This window comes from Manacus vitellinus, unplaced genomic scaffold, assembly GCF_001715985.3.
Source record: "Manacus vitellinus isolate BGI_N305 unplaced genomic scaffold, ASM171598v3 scaffold_10_pilon, whole genome shotgun sequence".
NCBI lineage: Eukaryota > Metazoa > Chordata > Aves > Passeriformes > Pipridae > Manacus > Manacus vitellinus.
Window position 1 is genome coordinate 15113350 of NW_021938838.1, and position 27702 is coordinate 15141051.

General features: G+C 37.7%; 1 protein-coding gene across 2 annotated transcripts in view; it reads left to right on the top strand.

The window, feature by feature from the left end:
• ZNF536 (zinc finger protein 536) overlaps nucleotides 1-27702 on the top strand; it is a 241721-nt gene that overhangs the window by 98699 nt on the left and 115320 nt on the right. For both annotated transcript variants that reach the window (XM_018086169.3, XM_018086175.2), the window contains exons 4-5: nucleotides 13830-13982; nucleotides 25193-26773. In XM_018086169.3, coding sequence (XP_017941658.1) covers nucleotides 13830-13982; nucleotides 25193-26773 — 1734 coding nt within the window. The remainder of the gene's footprint in view (nucleotides 1-13829; nucleotides 13983-25192; nucleotides 26774-27702) is intronic.

A 27702-nucleotide genomic window follows, 5' to 3' on the forward strand; every position in this document is an offset into this window, starting at 1 on the left:
GCTGTTTGGTGAACAGCACTCGCTGGAGCAGTGCTGCAGGTGATGGACTATCCAGCAGTTCTTTCCTGGAATGCAATTCCACTGATCTGCAACACTCATCAGTGTCCTGTCTGGTACCTGAGCTGCCTTTCTGAAGTTGCATCTTTCCATCATTGTTTATTTTAAATACACAATGCTACTCTCCTGCAGTTTTATGATGAAAGAATGACAACAGTAGGGAGTTACTGACTGTTAAGCAGTGACAAGTTTTGTTTGTCCACCCTTGATCATAATATTTCAGCATGTATAGCAAACTCCACTGCCCAGCAGTCAACAAGATCCATTTTTTGAAACAAATACTTACAACCCTCATCACTGGGCATGTATCTGTAGTGAGATATCACAGAATTCATAGCCAGAAAAGAATCAGTACCAGTAAAATTGTTGAAATTATTTAAGTTTCATTTGACCAGTTTATGCTGCCATTCACCTTTTCTCAACCCCATACATGACTTTGATAGGTTGGCCAGTCCCACTGTAGACAGCTTTCAAATGGAATCGGTTGCAAGCCAGTTTGTTATGTACCAAATTCTGCGTGGCCTTGCCAGGCTATTGGAGTGGCTCCCACTAGTACCATCCTGAAAAGGCATGGAAACGTGTCTCCACAAATGCAGGAGCCTGCATTCTCAGAGTTTAAATTAGTCTGTTCTCTGAGGTGGTAGTTACTGGATAGTGTCTCAGTGTAAGCTAGTAATCGGCCAGAATTAGAATTTGAAGACTCCCTGACTTGCAGGGGAGGAGTTTGGGTCTAAACAATCTCTATAGTTCGTATTTTGTCATATTTAGGGATGCATTTTGTACACATAATTCATAGGCTGTTTTTTCACAGCAGAGCAAGATGAAAGTTTCCTATCTGTACAAGGTGTTTATCTGGTCTGGTTTTATCCCATATAGTGCAGATAATTTTACTGCTGTTCAGAACAGTGAAAATTTGAAGAAAACCTGGTCTTCTTCCATATAATGTGTAATTATTCAAGATGTACTTGTGAAACTTCTTTCTGTTCTAAAATGGCTCATGTCTGTCATCCAGTGACTCTAAGATGTGTTTTAAATAAGTATGTCCACTTTGAAAGATATGTTATTGCCAAGTCATTTTCTATAAAGGCAGTGTTACTTTATGAGGGTTAGGTTTCCCCTGTTCTCCTTCCCAGTAAAGATCTTCTTTCCTGCATATCTGACCCTTCTGAGATAAGGTTTCCTTCTGTCAGCATTTAATGCCATGGGAGCGTTATCAAGCTGGTGATTTCATGTAGGTGGATGTTGTCTGATGGTTACAGAGTGGTCATTCCTTCAGAAGCTGCTGATCAGAAAGAATACAAAAATGGCAAAGCCATTCACAGTGATGGGAACCAAACACTCAGAAGAGCAGAGGCCTAAAGGTTTTGCTTTGCTGGGAAGGCATTAAGTACCTGCTGCTGCTTTGAGATGTGGGGGGGAATGAGTATATCTCCAGGAGTCTGAAATAAAGGAGGATTTACCACAGCATTACTTTTTACTTGCTGTCTGCTCTATGATTCAAGAAATTCTTTGAAACACTGTGGTACAGAAGGCTAAGTGTAAGAGTTGACTCTATTAGTACTCTGTTTTCTTATCCTTAGCTGCTTACTGCTAAGAGTTTTGTTTTACAGAAACTGAGCCTGTGAATTCATGTTTAAGATAATGCTATATGCTTTTGACTGTCTTCCAGAGGAAAAGTCAGTCCTATATGCACTCGACTGATCCCAAGTATTTGTATGCATTTGCTGTAATGTGTTACAAATTCAGTCCTGGAATGGATCTCATTGCATCATTGTCTGCAGATTTTTGCAGCCAGATGTGTTTCCTGTACCTTACTATACACTTATTGATATATGGGACCATAATTCAGATGATGATCTGAATATTTCCAGAATGTTTTACAGCATTTCTGTTTTCCAAGATGGTCGATAGTTTCAGCCTGGCCCTCACAGGCATGGCAGAGGAGCTCGTGAGAACATTTTGGCTGAATTTCTGATGATGTTCATAAGGTAGAGGAGCAGCAGCTGCTGTACTGGTATCAGAAAGAGAGAAAGACTAATTCCAGGGCAAGGCAGCTTTCAAAGGCAAGTGAGCATCATGTGACTGTATGTGTATAATTTAAAAGTAAAAGAAAAAAGCTAGAACTTCAGCACATCCTGTCTCTCCAGTATATGAGAAGTGAAGCAAATGAATATGGCCTTGAATACACTTTTTAATTTTTCAACACTGTATTTTGCCAACTTTAGTTCACTCTGTTGACTGTTCAGTCAGACCGTTTTTAAATTAAAAAGGAATACATGTTTGAATTATTTATTAAACAAAAGGTGCTTCCGTGCATGCAGACTACCTGGGTTTTGAATTTCTTTTGGTGTTGGAGCTGAAGAAAGTGCATTGCTAATAAGTTAAGAGAATGAACAACCCTCCTTCTTCTGAAATAAGTCTTTCTCTGTCTCTGAGGCAGACAGTAAGCTAACTTGTGTCTGTCCAGCCAGAGAAGAATGTCTGATTTCATTCGAATGTCTGATCTTCATTCGAATGTCTGATTTTGACCTTAGTACAAAGTTTTTTCCTCAGTTTTCTAGGCTCCATAGAGACAAAAAGTTATTAATTTCTGGTAGAGAAATGTACTTGCAAATCAAGCAAGCCTGGATTATCTCCTAATTTTATAGATGCTCCCGATGGGTTAAAATATGTATTTACTGGTAGATTAATGTGGAGGAACTGTAAATAAGTAGAAGGAGGCTTGCAAAAACTTTGTATCACATTACCATCAGCCTGTATGTCCCTGGAGGTTACCAGTTCATCTTGGGGTGATAAGCACCTTGTACAGTGACCTCTGCTTTGCTCAGTCCCCATTGCAGCCTCTGTGTTGATGTTCCAGACTGGTGCACAGACAATGTTTCTTGTATTTTTGGAGGAGCTTGTATTGTTAGCTTCTGAGTGCCTGATCTTTTCTTGTCCACTTCCCCAGAAGTAAAGAATCACTAGCTTTGGACTAGACTTTGGCTGACAGGGAAAACACTGTCATGCTGGGAAACTCAGAGGGGTCTTCCATCAGCTGGGGAGCTGTGGTTTTCATCTTCATAGCTTGCTTAAAAGTTAGTGGGCTGTTTTACCTGGTATTGAATCTGAGGGAACATCTGTCCAAGAGGTTGATATTTCTCGTCACTGATGTGGGACTTGGTAACCGGGTAGGATCGTAGTGATCTAAGAAGTGTGATGCACTGCAACAGGCCGGCCATGGCAGCAAGGAGGCTTCAGAGAAAGGTTGATGAGACTTGCCAGGGCTCTGAAGAGCTCCCAGTCACACCAGTGTGTGTGTGAGGGTGGTTGTGAGCCTGGAGCTTTTCTGTGGAAGGAGAGCAGTGAGCAGTAGCGAGCGGCTGGGCACACCCTGGCTTTGATAGCTACAGATGGAGACCTAAAAGATTGCAGGGCCACAGTCCAACACCAGCACATGTAAAATAAGGCTCAGGATTTAGATAACTCTGTTCCAGCATACTGACGTGTGTGGCCACAGTCCAACTCCAACACATGCAAAATTAGTTTCAGGATCATTCCAGCATACTGAAGCTGATGCCTAAACCAGTTATTGCCACAAGCTCAGCTAAATCAGAGGAGAACATTCAAAACAGTATTTTTTCTCTTTTTTTTTTCTTTTTTTTTTTTTTTTAACCAGGATAGTTCAGATGAAAAAAAATTTATATTTTCATAGTGGAAAAGGAAAACGGAATTGTTGATATATCAGCTCCATAAGCAGCATTTCATATCTTTATAGCCCACAAATAGCATGTTATAGTATCTGTGTACTTTAAGGCTATTTTACAAAACATGGATATGAGTTGACCTAGTAATGTACTTTTTGAGATACATCATTAGTATAAAACAATTAATGAGCCCCTTCAGAAAATATCATGTTTTCAGTAGGTCCAGAATACACTGTTAAATCAATGAAGAAAAAAACTCATGGTGAAGAGTTAAAGGATCCTTTCTCAAGATTCAAAGTAATGAATTTAATCAATATTTTTCTGTTATAGCAAAAATTATATAATTAACATATTTTATTTATAAGAAAGGGTGCTAGTAAAATAGGTTCAGCAGTTAAGAGTTGCTTATAAGCATTTTTTCAAATATAGCTCATTTTTTTGTCAAATGGGTAAAGAAGTTGAAAGTTATACTTAAGTGGCGTGTACCAAAGAAATTAATGGGAGGAAAATTGTTTACAGAAGCATTGGTATTAGCTCAAAGTGGTCATTTAGTTTAAAGACAGCACTGGTAAGTTAAAAGTAAGAAAATACGGTTACTGGAAAAGTCTGTCAGAGTCCAAAAGTTGTAATACACACCATGACATTATTCACTCTTTAGAGACTCTGTCAGCACCTCTGTAATCAGTAAGCTCTAAATGGAATGACAATCTTTAATTCTTTCTCATTTTGTTGAGGGGAAAATTAGTAATTTAGCTACCTGTACAGATGCTTTTAGGTGACTGATTCTTTTGTTGGTTTCTTTCTTACCGGTGTCTACAGAGAGATGTTCCTGTGACATTTTAAATAATTTACATTTTTCTTTATTAGAATGAGCTTTTATAAAATATGATGATCTGCTACTGGCAATTCTGTGCTGATTTTGCCACCCTGTGATAAGATGATAATAATAATGAAAAGAGGTTTTCTTAAACAATGGTGTGCAAGAACTTATCCAGTGATACCTGATGGCCTGAGAGCTACTTAGAAAGTAGGCAGGTCTGTGGCTCTGACTTGAAAAAGAATGATTTGTTTTGTGTTTGGATTTGTTTAAACCCAGCAACTCAGGGGGAAACCTGTCTAGTGTAATTATTAAATATTCCTGTACAAGTACTCAAAAGATTTTAAAAGATATTAATAGATTTTGAAAACTATATGGTGGTGGGTGTTCATTTGTGCCTTTTAGAATCTTTCAGACTGCATTATTTGGCACATGAGAAGAACCTAAAGAAAATAAGTTCAGTAGCACTTTCCTCCACCCAGATTCATCATCTTTCTTACAGTTTACTGACACTTGGATTTTCTTCATAGTGTAGCCTGTACACTGTACCAAATGGTTCTGTTTGTCCCATGTGTGTGTTAGGAACAAGACAGAGGTCATAATGAAGCACATCTTACCTGTTGGTTTATAGGTATGTTGAGACTCTAACATGTGGAAGAAACAGGGTAAGTATGGAAGCGAGAAGAAGGCAATATATTCATTCACAGAAGTCCAGTTAATGGTTATTTTAGTTGATTAGCTAGCAACTTCATTTTCTCCCTCATGAAATTGCCTCCACAGATCCTTACTTCTGGAGCTTAATCAGCAGTAGCAATCCATCCCAGGAGTGGGAGATCAGGAGTACTTAATTAAAGAGGGACTGTAAGGCAACTCTCCCAAATTGGATATCTGATCTAGCCTTGGCATCAGGAGAGCAATGCTAGGTAAAAGTGTTTATCAAGCTCCATGTAGCCACTCTGCAAATCTCAGAGATGGGAATATGATGCAGACAGCCTGTAGAAGCTGCTATAACCTGAGTAGTATGGGTTTTAAGGCCATCTGGTACCTGAACACCTGCCTACAAATAACACATACAAATCCAAAAGATGGTCCAGTTGGATAGCCTCTGCGCTTAGATTCCCCACTGGAATTTTCTCCAAAAGCAGTAAACAATCTGTATAAAGTTTGGAAAGTCTTTGTCCTCTCTGGTCCGTAATCAAGTGCCCATTTCAAATTTATGTGACAGGATCAAAGCTAAGACAGGTGAGCCAAGGGTTTGGGTAAGAAAACTATTGAGACATGGGAATCACAGACTGCTTTTGGCACAAACATTTGGTAAAACTGCAGAATATTCTAAGCTTTTTTAAGAAAGGGAGGACAAAACCATGGAAAGCACATTGTATGGAGGGTTTGAGAGCTAACATTGCTACCAAAATTATAAACAGACACCAAAGTAAATTTTGAGGATAGATGGCAAAGAACACTGGCAAAATACCAAGGAGAGATCCATGAGTATATATTTAAGCACAACCCTTCTGATACAAAAGGTATCAGCTTTGCTTGTGAAGATACACATTCTGGACTGTGAAGTACAATAAGGTGTTCTGGCAGCTCAGATGTGCTCTTCTGAGGAAAGCAAGAACTAGCACCTAGATAAAATGACATTCTGGTGGCAAAGTACATCCAGTTCTAAAGCATCAACTTTTCTGGTGGTAAGATTATACAAATCTAGTGCAATTTCATGAACTTCATCTGGTAAACTTGGTGATTTGGGATCTAAAAGGCTTTGATCTATACAGTCAAATTAAGGAAGTGGGATTTCAGAGACATGATTTTGGAGTGGTAGATCTGAAAAGCCAGTGAAGGAGTTGAGTGGTGGAAGAGTCCTGCATATGAAGAACCTAGGAAAGAAGATTTTTCATCCTGCAGTTTTGAAATAAACTGGCAAAAATGGTGTTAGAGGGACCAGTGTAGTGGTCCATTTGCTGCAAGCTCAGCTCTCATGAGGTAGGTGGAGGTTCCAGGATCTAGTAGTGATACCATTGAAGTGAAGACTATTTAAGCAAAAACAAGCACTCTCATGGCTGTGCTCTGTGAATTTCTGATGTTCATTGAATTCATTGAAGGACTGTGCACAGGTCTGACTGCGTAGACCTATACCTTTTAATTATACCATTTGTGCATGTGCATATGACTTTGGAATGGCCTTAAAAGTCACAAGCACTGGAAGAGGGTGAAGAAGTTTGACATGCAGGCACGTGCATATATTTAAAAAAAAAGTCTGCAGCACTCCTTTCAGTTTCATTTCAATTCAATTTTACCAAAACTTATATTTTCATAATATGGTAAGGTCCTGACTCAAATCTAAGTGGTGAAGTTACACTGAGTTCAGTAGGGCTGGAGAGGTACACAGTAGTGAGATTAGAGTTTGAAGCTTACTTTCTTCTCATGCTGAGCTAAGAATACATGTGATGGTTTGCAGGATAATGATATTTAACTGTAATATTCTTGGGGCATGAATGGCATTCCATTGATTTTCTACAACTGAACTTGGTATTGCTGATTAATAAAATGATAAATGCAGAAAATGAACTATTTTGTGTTTTATTAACAATTTGCATTTCATATAGTATTTCATTTTAAATAAGTATAAAATCATACCATTGAATGGTAAGATGTAATTGCTGATCATGTATCTCTTTGTTCCAGACACTTTTATAAAAGTGTATGTATTATGTATGATCTGACCTTCAAATGTCATGAATGCGTTGTGCAATAAACTGTCAATATTTGTGGCTATAAGGTACTAGATGACTTTTACAATAATTGGAACAGCTTTATTAAAAGCTTGGATCACTCAGCTGGTTAAAGAGAAAGACAGAGGCCAATGTTCATCTGGGAGTTTCCTTCTGCCAACTGTTAAATGAAAGATATTGCAAGGTACTTAAGATGTCTTCTTCTTAAAAAAAAAACAACCCAAAACCAGTTAAAAAGGTCTCATTCCAAATAATATTCTCTCAAAAAATATTTTTTTTAACATGCTTAATTTTCAGACAAAACTGAGCTCTGTCATTTAATGGCAAGTAACCAACCCTGGTTTTTAAGTTCTAAATCTGATTTTCTATGTCTTTTGGTCACACGATTCTTCAAAGAAATGAGACAGTTAAAATGATGTACTCAGAAACTGTGTTTGAACTTTGATTATCTTAAAAGGTTTTAAATTTTTAGAACAATTTGAAAAACTAAGAACTCCAAGACAAAAACTCTGTAGGGAATTCGATCAAAATGAAAAAAAGTGGATAAGAAATGTTTTGTGATGAAGCAAAGCTTAATTTTGGTTAAGTGTCTACTAATATAATTTTGTGCTGTATATCCAGCCTCTCAGAATATGTACCACAGTGAAAAGCAGTAAGATATAACCAACACTGTGTACCTACAGTATTGTCATGCAAAGTGTTTTGAACCCAGGGGGTGTGAGAACCACCAGTCTTCAGGTGTGTCATTTATGGGCTTAAGGTGTGTGTGCAGCCCCCAAGTCACCAGCCTAACAGTTACTAGGAAATTGCTTGGAATGTTTTGCCTCTCTTCCAGTTGTGCCTGAAATAACACCCAGCTACTCCCCTGCAGCCCAGGGTATTGGCTGTGACTGACATTCACCCACTTCTCCATGTTGCAAGACTTCCCTCGTAATAAATGGCTCTGAGCATTTTGCTTCAGTTTAATTTAGACTGTAATTTAAATTTAACTCTGCCATTGCACTAATTGTTAGCAGAGTCAGGGCAGTTTGTGCTTGTTGTTTGTCTGTGTGGTTCAGAGGGCTAAGGGGGAATTCTTATGTCAGAAGTGGTATCTTTTTATTTACCAGTGGAACCTTTGTATAATCCTTATTTCTAATAATACAAACAATGTGAATGCTGCTTTCTCACTGGTAGGCCTCCTTTCCAATTCTCTTCTAAAATAGCTCTCTGTTTAAACAAATTCTCTGCCAATCCATAGTAACAGTTTAAGATTCCCATTTATGGTCATTATAAAACCTAAATCCTTGATGAAACAATAGAGACAGCAAGTTGTTCCTGACCTAAGACATTAGTAACTCTTTCTGGAGGCCTAAAATATAACTGTAATATTTAGTAATATTAGAAGCTTTCATTTTAAACTGTGAACTTCGCTAGAAGTGTAGTAACATCTGCTAATAGGGTCCTAATTTCAAATTATGAGCACAGGTCTAGATTCTGCTCTCATTTACATCAAGCAGTACTAATTGAAGCTACTTCAGGTAACTAGAAAAATATGATTAATTATATTCCCACTTATATTCCTATTTTCCACTATTTTCAGTATTATTAAAGCTTTCTCTAAGGAATAGGCAAGAAAGGTAATGCATGTTTTCCCAAAAACTTTGCATATCCTGTGCTACTTCCCAGGGATAGAAGTGGTTGAGTCCAGGCATACTTGCACAAAGATGACAGCAGTGACAGGATTAACACACTGAATATCTTCTGACTCCCTTCTTGACATTAGATTTCCTGATGCAAGATGGGCTAATCTGGGTTGTTTACAGATCATCAAAAAATAGCTGTGGTCACTACCACTTCTTGTTGCACCATATTTCATTAACTTTTACAGGCAGTTCTGAAGAACTACAAATATTTTGAATTTCAGAAATATATGAAGACCTGGGATTATGGGCGGCTTTAAAGGCTTTTGGCCACATTTTCAAAGGGTTCTTTAATAGTGTCGAAAATTGTGCAAGAGCAAACACATACTTGTAAGTCTGATTACCTATTTTGTGAGTTGATTACCTTTTCCATGTGATTGCCTGTTTTTGGCTAATTTGGCAAACCCTGTGTCGACAAATTCCAACTGACTTCACTGATGATTTAGTCTGCATGAGGACTGCAATTTAGCTCCTTTGAACATGAAAGCACCTCTTTGTGAATTTCTGCACTTTGACATACACACAGCAAATAAATAGTCTGGTAAAATTTGTGGGACATGTATGTAGATATTCCTTTCAAAATTTGGCTGCTAACGTGACTGAAGTCACTGCTGCTGCCTGACCAAGTGAAAACAGGTTTCTTTTTACGAAAGCAATCCATCCTTTTCTAATCATTTTTATAGACTCATCCCAGACAGGTGGGCCAGTTGTACAGAATATATATGGAAATGTCAAAGAATTTGTTTTCTTTTGCTCTTCATGTGTCTGTCTAGATAGCTTCTGCTTTGAGTACAGATTCACAGTCCACCTGAGTTTGTCTTCTCTTTTCTAGCAATATCCACTGAAGTTGGCATTTTGCCTCTGTGACATCTGCATGTGTGTGCTGAGGGCACCGCCTGCCGTGGCTCAGTTCTGGGTAGATCATTTCTGATACCTAGTAAGAGATCTGCTGTAAAAAAAAGGATGCACTGGTGTCTTTCTCACTTTCTCTTAACCTTCTTCTGTTAAAGTGCTCCTGGATTGAAACTGTTGACTGGGATTATGTGTCTCTTTGGAAACTTCCTCTCCAGGTTTGGTGGTGATGTGAAAACAGAGCTACATGGGCCATCTCCATACTAGATGGGGAGTGGTGGCTTTTAGTCCCTCCTCTCCTGAAAAGTGGGCATCAGTCTGAAGAAGGGCAATCCTTCAAATGCTGATCTTATGGATTGCTCAATTTTAATTTCAGTCTGCGTGACAAACAGGTTTGACCACATTTTGGCCAAATTGGCTCTTTGGTTATGCAGCTAATTGGCACCTTCTGATGTGGATGTTGAAGTGAACTTTCTTTCCTTGCATTTGTCCTATGAGAACATGTGCCCAGTCAGTTATTAGGTGTAGCTGAGGCATGGTGTGCAAGAGATGTCCCTGTTATACCACCCCAGAAGCTGCTTTGTGGCTGAATTCCTCTGTGTCCTGTGCCATGGAGCAGTATCTGCCTGCCCAGCAGGTACAGCAGAGCAGCTGGAGGACTCACAGCTGTTCCTTTTCCTTGTACTGACACAAAGACCAGTTTTGTATGTAGAACTGAGTATTGCTTTTTGCACTTCTGTCCATGACTTTTGCTGTGAACAGACACTTTCAAAGTGAAAGTTCAGCAAGAGTAAGTTCAGAGACAAGGCTCTGAAGACTTACATGTAGCATTTACATCTATACCATACTTTATACTCTGTTCTGTTATTTCCTGCATTTGAATCAGGAAAGGTTGGGATGGGCAGGAAGACATTCAGGACGTCGCCCTGCCTATAATGGAAGCAGATAGTAAAAAAAAAGCAGTTTAATCCCATGTGCATCGAGTGCACATCATATAGACCACATAACTCAGTGAACCACAATGGCTGTAAGATAAGTAACTGTTCTCTTTCCTTCCTGATCTTTTATCCTCAGAACTGAGAAGCCCAAAACCCATAGCTCAAATCCTGAGTAAATCATAAATTAAACTACTTTGTGGAGGCTAATCCTAGTTCTGCAGATCCGTAAAACACCACTACATTTTTGCACAATTTACAGAACTGAGATATTCTGCTTGTGAAGGGGCTCTCAACAGCAGGAAAAAGGGGACATCAGAGTTGTAAGATACATGATTATTGCTAGAGCTGAACATTTTTCATTCCCCACATACTCTGTTGTTGGCATAGTCTGTATTCACCAGTTTGCTTCTTTTTTCTTGCTGATCTCTTCTCCTTTTTCTGTGTCACTTTTTTCACCCTTCGTTTTCCATAGATCACTTTTAAGAGACTTAGTATAAGGAAACCTTGGTAGCAGAGTCAGTGAGACTTGAACACATTTTAAAGTTAAGCACATTTTAAACTTAAGTGCCTCCACAAATAGGTACAATGTGCCACAATGGGGCCCGAGTGAGAAGCTGGGGTAGCATTTGATGGGAAGAGTCGGCAGCCTTGAACATATCTTTTCATTGTTTGAAATAAAAGAACTTAGATGTAAAGCTGCTCATTCAGGTAGCAATGGCCTCCAGCGCTTCGGTGGGCTTTGTAGGCAGAGGAATTCAAAAGAAAACCCCTCAGCCCAGCTTTAAAGTCTTAGGAATGATTTCACTGTGGGAAGAAAAATTCTTCAAGGTAAGGCCCCTGTTGGAGCAAAGCCTTTGGAGCTATCTACTGTATGTCTACTTAAATCTAAAAGAAAACTCTTCAGACCACCCACATCTTTCTTTGCTTCATTGTTGTTTTCAGTTTGCTTTTTCAGAGGGATTAGTGCTAGAGTAAACTCCATCGTCTCGCTGCCTTGAAAAAATTCAATTTTGTGTAAAGTGAAAATTACACTCTTAAATCTGCAAAGCGAGCTGTTCATCTTACAAATTTATTCTTTTTTATTGGGCCACACATATTCTAGATAGAAAGATAAAAGGCAAATGGATAACAGGCCATCATTTAGAGTGACATATAGCAAAACATAACTAGTAGACTTATTCAGTGAATTCCTCCTGAGTGGCTTGTTAACTTTATCTATATATTTATCTATAATGCTCATATAGTATTTATTGAAAACCAAAATAAAATCCTGCATTTTATTATCATGCATTCTGCATTTTGCTCTTCGGAAAAACCTTTTTGAGCTCAGAAATTCGTTTTTTTCCCAAAGCAGCTTAAGCCATAATTATATACAACTTTTGAGGAGTAAAAAAGGAGAAAATCTAAACTCTTTAGGGATATTGGAATTATAGACTAGGACCTATATATGTTTTCCTGGACTCACAAAGACAAAAATACTCCTGCAGTATGCTACTTTATGTATGTGAAGATAATTCAAAATGACATTTACTAGCTTTCTAACTTAAATATTATGCTTTAACTCTGCAGTCTAAGAACAGTCAGAAAATGTTAAACAAGATTGTGATGTGAAAACTATCAGATTTGCCTTTTGAAAACTAGTAATAGCTTGATTACATACAGGAATAAGATAAGCATTTATATATATATTTTAATCACTCTATCATGTCCTTCTTTCAACTTTAAACAAAATAGTTTAGAGGGACCATTTTATAATACATACTGAAATGCCTGTTAGTGTTACCTTTTCCAGAAATCTGGTATTTGGGTCTCTGCTACTGTGAGAATAGATTTTATTAGAGCCAAATGTTTAAGTCTTTCTTATGTCCCATTACTTCCATTTAAAAGGCAATGCTGTGTAAACTGCACTATGTTTCCTGACAGCTTTAGTTACATATCAAATGGGTAGAGACAGAACATTTTTAGTCAGGAGTTTATGGTTGAAATAATCGAGACTCTGCATGGAGGTTTTAACTGTATGCTCCCCACCTTAGTATAACTCAGATAACTCAGCTCTTGCACAGGGATGTGATGATGTGTCCCTCTGTACTGCTCCTGACATACCAGTAGCATCAATCTGGTTCAGAATTTCAACATTTGCCTGGTACTTTTTGGTGAAATCATAAATTGATACACATATGTGATATTACATGTCCCTGTAAGTACAAGATTATAGACGAGTTTTGTGTGGTTTGAATAATGAGTTTTTAAAAATGCCCTACGTTTTTGCAATTTTTATGTCAGTTATTTTGTTTGTAGCCTGCTTGGATAAAAACAGCTTATTCAAGATGGCTGAAAATTACTGTTTCTTTATATCAGGAGAGAGAAGAGGTGTCCTGGAGTCTCACCCACTGTATTATGATGCAAAGAATAAGTGTAGCTGTGAACACTGAAGGAGAAAACGCAGGAGCTGTGGGTGAGAGGGAGAAGGAATTCCCTCTCATCTGATGAATTTTTTCATTGCTTTTCCCATGATATTAGGTCACTGACTAGGTTGTCGGTTGTCATTCCAGTGCTGAAATGTTGCAGAAGGAAGTTTGTTAGTTGTTGAAGGAAGTGTGTGTAGACATCATCACTGTTGTTGGACCCTCTTCTCACTGCAATTTTGTTCTTTTAGGAGGTTTTAATACACTGGTGCAAACTTCTTCCCTCTAAAAGCATACAGATTTTCACAGTACTTAAATAGAATCAACAAAACAACAATCTCAAACTTTTGGGGAAAAAATTAATAGGAACGAAGCAAAAGAAGAAATCAAACCAGCTGCTGACACAGCTGTTTCTTTTCTTGTATAATTCAGTTCAATATAAAGGTACCATATGCTGCTTAAAATGATGATAGCAAAGATGAAATAATTTAAGACAATAACAAGAAAATACATGAATTGTCAGCATTCTGTCAGATTTAAAGAATGAAATAGACAGGTGTAGTATTGACATGTTTAACTTTGTGTTGTGTTAGCAGTTTTAGTGAGAACAACTCCTGACATGTGCTGAAGTGATGTGAGAACATTTCTGTGTTGCAGACATTGGAGAAGAAGCTGGGAGATCTGTAGGAGTCCAGCAGCCAGCTTTACTGAGAGACAGGAGCCTTGGTTCTGCCATGAAAGACTGCCCATATTGTGGAAAAACTTTCAGAACATCCCATCACTTAAAGGTCCACTTGAGAATACACACAGGTGAGAGGAACAAGTGAGCGGAGCGCTGTCGACACATGCCATGTGTGTGGGGGGGTTAACATAATATGTGGCTAGGAGCCTTAATTCCCAGGGTAGATTTGGACTTATTAGTTGGAGAGAGTCTTTTGAGAAAGATGTATGACAGTCTTAAATAAAAGCACAAGGAATGTGTTGTTGGATAAAGACCACTTTAATAGAATCATCTTTTCCCAGTTGAGGTTATTTCTGTCTCCTTCCCTGCTTCATCACTGTTTCCTTCAATTACCCTTGTCCTTCAATAGGCATAAGCCTATTGGTTTCAGACTTAGTTATACTAACTGCTTCAAAGGCCTTCCTTAGCATCTGCTTAGGGATTCTGTATGTTTTTCTCAGTTACTATTTTTGTTCCATTTAGCATGCTCATTTTTAACCTCTCACTGTTCATATGGATAAATCAGCTTCATGGATCTGCTTTTTTTCCCCCACTAGAACTCACATGACTAAGTACTTGTAAGTAGCAAAACTTATCATGCTGTGCACTGTGGTAAAACTTGACGTATTTTACTTCAGTAACAATCACATCATTTCTACCCTACAGAGATTTGTTACTGGTCTGGATACTCGCTTTATTTTGGTATGTCTCTCGCTGGGAGGACTGCTCTCAATACCAGTCAACTATAGCCACTCCATTTAAATTGCAATATCTTGTTTGCTTAAAAGTACATGTGTGTGTGGTAAGGTTCATGTAGAGACACAGGATGTGTTTAAGGCTTATTCTATCCATAATTAAAGTCTGACATACAGTGTTGAAATCCTCAGGTCCTGTTGACATAGTTTGAAATTCTGTGTATGGCCAATATGATACTGTTTTCTTCCAAGTGTTAGTTATATTAGTAGACTTTGGAAGAGTATTCAGAACTGGAAATTTGGGGTACTTCTTTTTGGAAACAGACATAGTGGGTCCCTTAATTGTGGGGACATTTTCTTTTTAAACCATTTTAAAGGAATTTCAGAAATTTACTGCTACTTTTCTGAAAGAAAGGTAAAATTATTGCATGAAGAAGTACATTCCAGTTGTACCTCCTACTCGAAAAACCTCACTTTTAACTCTTATTTCACTGAACCAAATAAGCAGAATTTTACTCCCTTCCCAAAATCAGCAGTCATGTTTCTCCTATGTGCTTCCACAGATCTAATACTTAATGTTGGATTTGAGAATGTGAGACCTGATTTTGAAAAATTAAAAATGAAAATTAGTTAAAGAAAAACTTACCATTTTTGAGATGGGAAAATTTGTTCACTGTATTTTTACTCTCCTCTCTTTGCATTTTGGAGAATACCACACTGGTTTGATCTGAATTTTAAAATTTGGCACTCTAATGTAGTTTTGTCTGATTGGACTGCAAACCATGCAGTGCAGGAATATTCTTTTCTGTGTGTTGGACTTTGTGGGGGAAAAAAAAGAATAAAACCCTGTTTGTGTGCTTTTTAATGTAGTAAAAGTAAAGGAATGGTGGTTATTTTATTGAAAAATAACCTTATACCTATGGAGTTTAAAGAATTTGACATTTTTACTGTTGGACATGCAAAGAAAAACTTTTAAAATAACCTGAGGCTGCCCATCTCTTCATTTGGTTTTATTATATAGTGATCACTTTCTTCCTATGTTAAAGATGGTAGTGATTACACATTTGGTGTTTGTGCCTTAGAACTAATGGAAAGTAAATTAATGACAATGGAAATATTCCATAAAACTTGCATATTAAAACTGACTAAACAAAATTAAGATAAGAAAAAGATAAACAGATATAACAAAATAAGAAAAAAAAGAAACTATTGAAACAAATTTGGAATATACTTAAAAATAATTATAATTTTGAAATAGATAAAGATCAATTTCCATTGGTTTGAGAACAAAGTATTTGTAAATAATTACAAGAGTATGTTTAAATGAACCAATGTTTTACATATTGGAAATAATCCTAATAAAAAATATTAAATTGTAAATTGGCAAATTACTAGAGTTATTAAATAAAAATTAAGTCGCTTTGCAGTAAAGGGAAATTACGTAATAGATACCAGTTATTAAACAAATATTTGTTAGTTCATACTTAGCAGGGACAGTTTCCTGCCTTTTATGTCACACTCTGTCTTTATTGTATGCCTGGATCATATAACTGACTGATAAAAATCACTTTACTGTATTTCTCCACTACATTAGCTCAATTACTGTTCTTGTTCTCACAGCACCTGTTTGTTAGAGATGAGCTCAAGCAGTTCAGCAGAAGTCGGGTTCCTTCGAACATCTGTGTGTTTGGAGGCACACGACTAGGCTGGTTTGGTACACGTGCCAAGACAAGACCCAAAGTCTGATCCAGCCAGGAGGTGCTTCTGTGGCAATTGGCCTGAAAAATCTAGAGAAGCAGCTTAATCCTCCACAAGATTAGGAAGCTCTGCTCTGTTTCTGAAGAATTAGCTAGTGGCTTGGGTTGCTTCTTTTTTCCGTTGGATATTTCCTAGTTGCAACCTTCCCCAGACTGAGTCTCAGTTTCTGTGTAGTTTGCTATCATATAATAAGCTTCTGAAGGAAAAAAGAGCAAATCAAAGTTTTATTTAGCATGCTCAGTTGTGTCCCAACACACAACTGTAGAGGATTTTTCTTCTTATCTAACTCAGTGATATTAAGCCAGGAAGGGCTTTAAGGGGAAGATGTAAGATATGATTTCTGATTGTTCCCATATGATAAGAGGAAAAGGGCGTAATTATGTGAAATCAGTTTCTCCTCTTTCTTGCTCTAAAAACAGTTGACGGATGAGACACTTCCCTGGGACGACCCTGAAAGAAAAGAGGAAGGACTTTCAGGCCAAAGTGCTTCAGAGCCTCCAGGCTTAGGGAGGACAGGCAGAACTCTTTCAGCCCTCTTAGATGAGCTCTTTATGCTGACTAGTGAACAGAGGTGGGCTGTGTGGTCCTGCTTCTTCAGAGCTGCCTACTTCAACTCACACAAGCTCACTGTGGGAGGAGATGCAGAAACAAGGGCAAAGCGTGTCTGTGCACCAGCAGTGCAGAACAGACGTGGGTGGCCTGTCCAGTTTGTGATTCAGCCTCCTGGTTATAAAATAATATATAATAAAGCTGGGAAGGTTATGACACAGATATCTTGGGGATGCTCAGTCTTTGTGAAAAAGAAAACCGTCCAAGTATCTCAGCCTCATAATGTGCCAAATGCAGATGCTTCCTGAGTTTTCATTTTTCCCCCCTGAGGACAGTAACTTAAGGTTCCTTTATTCAGAAAGCTGAGCATCTTTATGTTCTTGAGCACTCTAAACGCCCTTGAAATGGAATGAATGGGTGTGGGGTTTACTTTATAGTCTAGGCCTTTGGGCTGCACAGAAACAGTTAAGTGTAAATTAAAATTTCTTATGTTCCACCTTTGACAGGTGACATATTATGTAAGAGCTGGTTTCAGCTCCTCTTTGCATCTTGCATTAGCATTCAGAAGGTACCACAGATGTAGACCAGTTTGGGTTTGTGTCATCATTAGATGCTCTGGTATATTCCCAGTATGACAGGTACAGTTAAATCCCTTGAGTAATGAAAAAAGAATGATGTGCCTGAGCAAAGCAAAGCCCTGAAGATGCTTTGGATTGTGCTAAAGAGCAGAAACCTAAGAAAGAGATGAATAGGGATAAAAAACTTGGCATGGCAGTGTCCTTTGACTGAGAGTTTGTTACGATATGTATGACACATATCTTGCATATATTAGATGTATTATATACATTTACAGCGTTACTGCATTTTCCCTTGGAAATGTGACTAGCCAATTTTAAACCTTGCTTAGATGAACTGATGAAATACAGTAAAAATGGTGCTGTTTTAAATGAGTTCAATTCACATTTCCTTCCTAAAAAAAGACTGCCTGTTGCCATTCTCTGAAGGCGCTTGTAGTGGGATGAGCAATATGAATAATTAAGGAAAATGGGTATGTGTGCTCCAAGAGGAGACAATTTTGGTATTGAACATCCTTTATTCTTACATTTCTAAGATGAACTAAAAGGACTTTTCATTTCTCTAGATTTCTCCAGATTTCCCATCCTTAACATTGTACAGCATGCCTTTTCTCCTGTCTTAATGACATCCCAAACTTTTGTTGAAAATAATTGATTGAATTTAAATTTCCTTAAAAGTTTAAGAGGTAATGTTACAGTATAAATTTCCTACCAAACACTAAGTAGGGAAATATCCATTAGTGAAATTAACTACAGTTTCTAGGTAGCTAACAATGTGCAGTATACAGTAGGGCATGGCTAATGAACACTGCAGTGGGTGATATTTCATTATACAAATTAATGCTCACATTTTAATGGGAAAGTCACATAATGAATCTCAGCTTCAGTGACAGCAATTAGAGACACAGATTGTCCCCTTCTGGACAAGGCACTGTTTAGCAATAAGCAGCTGTGTAAAAAGTCTTCAGGTTTACAACGTATATATATGCTTTGGGGGAATTAGTGTACAGTTTATATTAATGTACTGAATCTTCCCTGCAAAGTAACAACCATATTTATCTCTCTGCATTTTAACTAAGTAAAGACGTGTAAAAAGACTAAATAAATACTGCAGATGAGATATAAATAAAGGAAAATATTCAATTATAAAACTTTATAAAAATTAAAATATTTTATAGAGATGCCAAGTGCACAGTTGAAAAATCTTTAATAAAATGAGTCAAAAGCATCAAATTCTATCCTTTTACAGAGTAAGGTAGTTACATCTTATATAATAGAGAAAAATGACTAGTAAAGGAAAGTAGTAAAGAGAAGAAGTTAACTAGTATTTCTGACAAACAGATTAATTGTGTAGTGAAACATGTGCAGGATCCAAAAATAATCCTACAGAACCTTTGATATTCCATTTGGTTTAAAAAGTGTGAAGTGAATGATTAGAATGATAAAAGAAATTACCGTGTAAGAATAGGCATAATAATGAACTAATTAAACCATACAGCAATTCATTTCTAAAATATCTACTGCACAATGGATAAAATAGGTTATCAATAACTGTTTCAATGGTAAAATAAAAAATGCTGGAAAATGTTTTCAGTATTTTCATTAAGCAGTATTCTCTGGAATTATGTTTGATTTCATTTGCTTTGCATGAAAGCAAACTGTGGCTTGTTTAGAAATGTGTGAGATCGAAGTGCAACCCACATTGTCCCTGAGTGATTGTCAAAACCCCACAGCGAGTGGGGCTGCCAAGCATTCCGTGGTGGGGTTCTTGCACTGAGGCACAGCTCTCACTGTACTGAGGAGCAGCACCACGAGGAGTAGAAGGGCATAATCCACGAAGTCCTCACAAAATTTTATTAAAAAAGGAAAAGGGGACGTTCAGTGGGGAAGGGGTACAGGACAGATTTTTAAGAAGGTGCATGTTAAGTATGAAAGATGGATAAAGGGGCTCAAAGCACTAAAGATAAATAGGTATTTAAGAGGTACAGAAATTTGAGGAGGGAAACTAAAAGCAATAGTAAAAATGTGTGTGTGGCTATGAGGGTTATGGAGAACAGGGTAACATTTTGTAGATCTGGCAGACCAAACAACTGGTATCTTGCTAATACTGGACAAGAATGGATAAGGTATTACCAACCATGGTGCTTTTCTGTTCTGTTCTCAGAAAGAAGAATGATGGTTTTTTAAGCATTTTCCAGTGATACAGTTACACTGCCATTAAGTAATGAGGCTGTGATGCTGTAGACCACTGAATTTTAATATTTTTTAGAATGAATGAGACTGGATAACTTATAGATAAAGTCTTAAAAACCCTGGCTGAAGAGCTCTCCAAATCATTTAAGTTCATTTAAAAGAAAAAACAAAACAAAAAAACCAAGTCTTGGAACACAGAGCAAGTTCCAGAGCACTCACAGTAGTAAAAAAGTTCTGGCTATTCTAGTATTTCCAAAAAATAAAGAATGTTAAGGCCTTGAAATTATAAATTACTACCCTGTCATAAATTTGGGGGTAAAATTACAGAATGAATTTGTTAACTAATTAAAAGTTGGTAGCATAGTTAATTCAATTTTATGTTATAAAAGGAAGTTTTATCAAGTTTCTTTTCATGAAAATAACTTGTTTGATGTGACAATTCCCTTCTCCAAAAAAAAAACCAAAACCCAACCAAAAACCAGCATACAGAGATGAAATAGCACAACTGGCAGCTCCAGAGCAGCACTTGCAGCTCCATCTATTTGGTATTTTATCATTATTTGGAAGACTATATAAAATCACTGTTGATAAAATTTACCAATGGCACAAAAATGGTAAGATGCTAAAAATCATGGGGAGGCACTGATTAGTCACTTAGTCAAGTGGGCTCTTTTCAACAATATGAATTTTAAATCAGCAAAATGTAAAGGAACAAATACTAGAGGCGGTGATGAACTGGGCTTAGGATTGTGGTAGAGAAGCAACAGAATATGAGCTGTTAGTTGATTGCTATGTCTCTATGGATGTAAACACAGTCTTGGACTGTATATAATTACTATCAAGTTGAAATTTCATCAAAGCTTTAGTGGGTACCCATAATTTAAATGGACAATGAAAAATTGGGAAGGGTGTTCCACTCAATGATGAGAGAAGGTGAAGATGTGACTGGTTTGCTGTCTGCAAGTACCTTCCTTAGGAAATAGATTTTTTAATTTAAAAAAATCAGTTCAATCTAGCAGGGAAAATTGAAGCCATGTTCAGTACTAGAAAGCAGACACTGGACAAATTCAAGCTAGAAATAAGGCACACATTTTGAGCAGTGAAAATACTTAGTCAAACAGTTTTCCTAGGGAAATGTTGGAGTCTTCTTCACTGCTTTTGTTGAAACAGAGTATGTTTAAACTAAAACAAGTAAGTTTTGTTTCACATTGCAGTTATGCACTGATGCCAGAATTATCATATGAGGATCTCTGCCTGTGTTGTAGAGCAGACAAGATGATCATAATTGTTCCTTCCAGCCTTAAAATCTGTAAATCTAGTTATAATGTGGCTGTGGTCTCCTTGCACAGCCCATAGCAGTGAGTTCCCATGACCAGTACAGTCAGATTGTGTTCTGAGCCTGCATAGCTTGTACATCTGTGTTGTTTATACAACCTGCTATACAAATAGACCTGTTTCTACTGGGCAGCATGTCTGTTTCCAGTTATCTACCAAGCTTTTGTGCAGATTTTACAAGCAGCATTGAATTTTTATTGTTTTACTTTATCCTGATATAAAATAGTTCCTCTGAGATGTTTTGTGTCTTGTAAACCAGGGCAGTAGGTAGATCAGAACTGTGATTATGTTGCCCAGATAAGTTGTTCCCTGTAAGATTTTTTTCTTTTTTTTTAACTGTACACAATGGAATATTCTCTCATCCTACTCCATTGTGAAAAGGTTTGCAGGGATACAAACAGGGCCAGAGAATTAGCAAGATCAGGATGGCCATTGCCTTTGTGAACAATGAAAAATGACCCTTGGATATGAAATGCAGAAAATTATTTTGAAAAAGTCATGTTCCCTCACTCCTACATGGCAACATTAATTTATGTGAACTGATATTAAGTGTTAAATAACTCATCCAGACACTGCTCTTGGCAATAATACCAGGGTAGTCATTACATGAGGATGAATTCTCTGAAACCTTTCCTCGAAGTATAAGATACAAACAGGTTGTCTTCTAATAAGAATCATAGCCTACCTCCCTTGTCCCCTGCAGTATTCTTTGGACATATACTATTGCATTTGCTGATAGAGTCCTGAAAATTAGGGGTCCTTTGGGTTTTCCATTGAAACTAGCTTGATTTGAGGTTAGACTGGGATTTTTCCCATAGCAGCTTATAATTCTGTTTTGTCATTTGTACAGTGACTTACATAGGGTGTAGCTGGTTACTAATTTGAATGGATGAAATAGCATCTAAATAGCTGCACAATTACTGAATTTAGGAAATACTGACAGACTAAATTAAAAAGATTCAAAGATGATTGACTCCATCCTACCCCCTTCTCCCAATGCCTGTCCTCAAAATAGAAGCAGTTGAGACAGCTTTGAAGTAAACTACCCACTGCTAATATTTGGATCTGGAAGAGAAGAGAGGTTTTGAATAGTTCCCTTTGAACGATGTTATTTGGCCAGTCCTCTGTTGTAAAGGTGGCACAGTGTGTTGCTACATGTTGAGTTCAATTTCAGACCTTCAGCTTTAGATCTCATTTCTAGCCATGCAAGGGGTGGGAGCACCACAGGGGCAGCACACCAAGGTTAGGAGAGATTTGAACGTTTTATCACACTGTCTCACTCAGAGTCTTCTTTCAATCCAATGCTTGTTGGTGGCGAGCTGCGTCCAGATCTCTGCTGAAAGGAAGCTCACTCAGTAGAGAGGCCCTTGAGCAGAAAATGGAATGACTTCAAGGCTTAGCAATTCAGAATAAGAGTATGTTGTGCCCAGGGCTTTAGACTGAAGGTACCAAAAGTACAAAAGTACAAAACAGTACCAGTACTTACTCCAGTGAGCATATATTTTAACTCACTTAAACCCATTTTTACATTTGCTTACTGCTTTGAACAGCTTCTGTATGTTTTTAGCAACATCAGTGCAGTCTATATTGCAAACTTCTCCTCCTCCTTGCAGTAGTTCTCCAGTGGTTGACACAGTGCCTGCAATGCTGGGACACACTTTTAAATGGTGCCACTTGATGTGCAATGCAAGCACACACTGAACTATCATTAGAGTAAAAGGAAGTGCTCAATATAATTGTGTTAAAGATTTCCGTAAAGGCATAGGGGATGCTGAGGAAGAGCTTTTCAATTAAGAGGAGTGAAAATTCAAAAGTGAGAATACTTAACCCTATGAAGTCTGTTACTTGTTTTTCACCAGTCTTATTACTTCTTAGGCAACACTTAAAATACTTAAGTTGTGTCACTAGTGACTGCTGACTAACTGGTGGGAGAAACATTGGAAGAACTGAAAGTGGTCAAAAACATTGCAGTATGGAGATGCTGTAAAACCAACATTAATATTTGTCCATGTTCTGACTGGCAGCACAGCTGTCAGAGTTTGCACACCCCCAAACAAATGCAAACAAATAGACAGCCTGTATGTTCTGTTCCCTTGTCCCTGCTCTTAAACACCTGTGATGGGTGTGTGTGTGCTCAGGTGACCACTTGAGAGCAGGGAAGCCCAGACAGGCATGATCATCTCAGGTTTCTGTTTCTTGCACATCAGTAGGAACTGTTTGCTTTTGCACAACTCCTGCTGAAACTCAGCCCCTACTCCTTGTCAGTGGAGCGCCAGAGCTTAATTAGGTGACTGTGAAAGACTCAGAAGTTGCACTGAAATGTTTAAATCTGATTTCTTCTGTAAGGCTGTGTGGACCCAGGCCTAAAGCATGAACCATGCTAATTACTCCCTCTTCCTCTGCTGAGCACCTCTTGTTTGAGGTGCTGCGCTTTTCTCCTCCAAAAAGGTCTATTAATGTGGTTGCTGTAGAGCTCTCATGTCTCACCGCTTAGCTTTAGGATTACATTAGAGATTTAGAATTTCCACTGCTTGTAATTTACTTCAGCCCTGTCTGAATTGCAGCACATATCCAGCCCCTGTTCATGGTCAGTAACCCTGCTCAGGCAGTGCTCCATAGGCATTGGAGTGTTCCGGGCTCGCATCTCATTAGTGAATTCCTGCGATCAGTGAGAGGAGCAGCTTCCCAAGTGTTTACCAGCCCTTCAGTTGAGCCTGTAGCTTAAATAACAGAAGTTTGAAAGCCTTTCAATTTTGTTTTTAGCAGATTTTGAGGTTATTTGAAAATGGATAACTTTCCAGCTGGTTTGGTGAGCTACATAATATTATACAGCATTTTTACCGTGGAGGAAGTTTTCAAAACAAATATTTCCATTATACCATTTGGAGAGGCTTGCTTTAGTCTTTTGTATCACTTGGGAAGAAAAAAAAAAGCTACCTAGAGACAACAGTTTATTCTTCTCGTGGAGCTCCCTCATAGAAACAATTGCCAATATTGACAGCTTGCAGGTCTTTCAGATTCCTGTCCCTTTTAGTGAGGATTTCCATATTTCTTCCTTTAAAAGGAACTCTGCATTGCTAAAAAGTGCTGTGCAAAAATGTAGATGTACCTCTGCTTAGATGTACATTCTTTTTGGATATGTCTTTATGACTATATAGGAATATTTATTACATGTGTAAAATCCTCTACCTCTTTTAAAGTATAGGAAGAACAATAAAAGTTTAGTGTAGGCTTCAAATATTTATTTAATTCATGAAAATCATCTTATATGTTTTAAAACTCTATTCAAGCTAAACCTAGAAAATCCCTTATGGTAGGTAAATTACACATTTTACTACTTGAGTACTAGAAATGCCATTAGTACAAAATTAAAGGACTGCAAAACCCAGTAGATAATGCTAATTTCAAATACAGAAACTAAATATATTTTGTACTTTTTATTACTTGATTTCTTTTTTACTGACTACTTTTTATTTTAACTATATGTTCTTACATGCTGCAATCATAATGTAGTGTAATGATATTAATATTTTATAGGATCTGTATTTATAGTCCTTTATTTAGAAACAATGCAGTAGGTCTGCAGATCTTTGAATCCTTCTGGAATGGTGCCCTCCAAATAATGATAAATTACTTGTGCAGTATGCCATTTGCTAATTATATCCATGATTTACTGCAGAGCAAGACTTAAATCATTCATTTCAGTCTTGCGTAACAGTGCCATAAAATTTTTAGGTTTAAAAATGGTTTCCATGTGTATAATTTAAACAAATTTTAGAGCAATTGTATACACAAAATATTGCAACCATCCATTTGTTACATTCTTTGTCTCCCTTTTTTTTAAACTTGTACTTTTAATGATTACTGTGGTTGAAATTGTTATGCTTCATTTTCATAATCATAGCTTTTAATTCTACAACAGTTTTCTACATGTTAGATTAAGAAAAGGATGGCTAATTGTGTGTAGATACCATGTCATTCCTGAATAGCCCCACATTCTGGAAACCCATTTTAGAAATATTCAGTTTATGAATTAGTCTTCGATTAAAGGATTTCTCTTTTAAAAATGAATTATTAGTTCTAAGATCTTCTTGTTTTCAAGCAGTTAATGTTGATTTTTTTCTTTCTTCACTCATTCATAGACCAAAGTTCAGTTAACTCTCTTTATATTTTTCACCTTATCCATACCCATAGGTGAGAAGCCTTACAAGTGTCCACATTGTGATTATGCTGGTACTCAGTCTGCATCCCTCAAATACCACTTGGAACGACACCATCGGGAGCGACAGAATGGAGCAGGACCACTCTCTGGGCAGAGCGCAGGTCAAGAGCACAAAGATGAGACATCAAGTAAAAGTTCTGTGTTTATTAGGCCAGATATTTTGAGAGGAGCCTTCAAGGGACTTCCTGGTATCGATTTCCGAAGTGGCATGGTCTCGCAGCAGTGGACGTCAGGAATGCTGTCTTCTGGAGATCAGCAAGGACAAGCAGCTGGCATGTCATCTGAAGTATCTTCAGAAAATATGAAAGGGTCAGACATATCTTCCAAAGGAACACACTTCTCTGAACTTGGCCGTGCTTACCAGAACATGGTTGGGAACGGTGTGAACTTTCAAGGGTCTTTGCAAGCTTTCATGGACAGCTTTGTCCTAAGTTCTTTGAAGAAAGAAAAAGAAATGAAGGATAAAGCTCTCTCAGATCCGCTTTCAGCAAAAACTCTGGGCTCAGATGGTGGTGAGGAAAAGATAAACAGCAAGTCCTCACAGAGAAAAACAGAGAAGTCCCAATACGAACCTCTGGACTTGTCCGTAAGGCCAGACGCAGCCTCCCTGCCAGGGTCATCTGTTACTGTGCAGGACAATATCGCTTGGCACGGCTGCTTGTTTTGTTCCTTTACAACTTCATCTATGGAACTCATGGCTCTGCACCTCCAGGCCAATCACTTGGGCAAGGCTAAACGTAAAGACAACATCATAGGCAACAACAAAGACCAGTCTAGGGAGACTTCAGCCTCGGTGAATAAAGTGAGCTTGCTCCCCTCTTCTGTGCAGTCCAGCAAGGAGGCAGGAGTTTCAAACATGCTGAGCCAGCTGGACTCAGCTTCTGAGAAAATGACCCAAGGACAAAGTAAAGAGACCCTGGGAGAGCAAAAGAGCACTGCCTGGCCCAGCCACATGGAATCCACTTTTTGTAATTTTACAACAGACTTCTATAAGCAGTTTGGTGTTTATCCTGGTGTTATTGGCACGGGAACACAAAATTCTTGCACCAGTAATGAATCCGAAATCAAAACACAATCTGAAGATGACCCAAGTATTCTGCTCTCTGACTCTGTAAATAAAAGTGCTACTGATGACCTTTCTGACATAGCTTCATCTGAGGATATGGAATCTTCCAAGGAAGAAAACATTGAAGATGAGGACATTGACACAGAACCAGATATTATGAATAAGCAGTTGTCTGCCCTAAATAAAGAAAGCAGTGAAGGAGGCGACAATATACAAAGTGGAGTCACCTCACAACCAACACAAGGGCTCGTATCACCACTGCCACAAGCTTCAGAAAAGCAGTGGCACAGTCAGAATCTTCTCTCCTCACATGAAACTGCACAAGGAGTGATGAAACCCGAACAAGTTCAGGGTCCGCAGGTCCTGGAGAAGCAGATGAACATGTTGTCAGTCCTAAGAGCTTACAGCTCTGATGGCTTAGCAGCCTTTAATGGACTTGCAAGTAGCACAGCAACTAGTGGATGTATCAAGAGACCTGACTTGTGTGGTAAGTTTTAGACCTTCTTTTAGACCATTTCAGAAAACACATGTGCAGAATCATGAAGCTGCTCTTTAAATGTACTTAGTCATATTTGTTAGTAATACATTTTTTTAAATGTTAAACCCTGTGGGCCAAATTCTAGTCTTATATGTGGTCTACTCCATTGAAATCAGCAGTGCTGCATGCATACTTATACAGGATTTTAGAAAGAACTTGCTTTTTAAACTAGAGTAGCAGCAATATAGACTATCTGTGCTAGTGGCATCTGAAGGGGATACTTACTGCTTTAGCATACTCAAAGGAGGAAAAAGTTTTAAAAAATTTACATGGTAACTTGCAAACTTTTCAGTATTTTGATATAAGTAAGAACCCAAGAAAAACACTGGATGCTTTGCCAAGCAAACCTTGCTTTCTCTTTTCTTTTTTTCCCCCCTTTCTTTCTTTGAATTGGAGTGTGTTCAATTACCATGACATTAATGAAATCAAAGGCCAAGTGCATGGAATGTGTCTACCTGTGTTGAAAAGATTTTTTTTTTCTTTTCTTTCCCTCCTTCTTTTTTTATTTAATTATAATTTTCTGGTTTTGTTCAATGGCACCCATATAGTTGTTGCCCTTGACCATTTACACTATTCTAACTAGCAGTTGTGCAAATTGTGATTTGCCTAATTAAGAATATGCCTCCAGGTAATTAAAATAACAACAGACCAAACAAACAAACCACCTTTTACCCTTATTAGTCTCTAATTTACAAAACTGCAGTTTTACTTCCACATATCACATACATCATATTTACAAAAATGAAAGTTAAATCTATCTGGAAAAAATCAGAATGAGGATTTTTTTGATTTGTCTCCTATTTTGCCAGCATAGTTCTTGTTTGAAAGAGATTTTAGAGTGTAAATCCTTTGAAAAACAGTATCACTTTAAAAAGCAG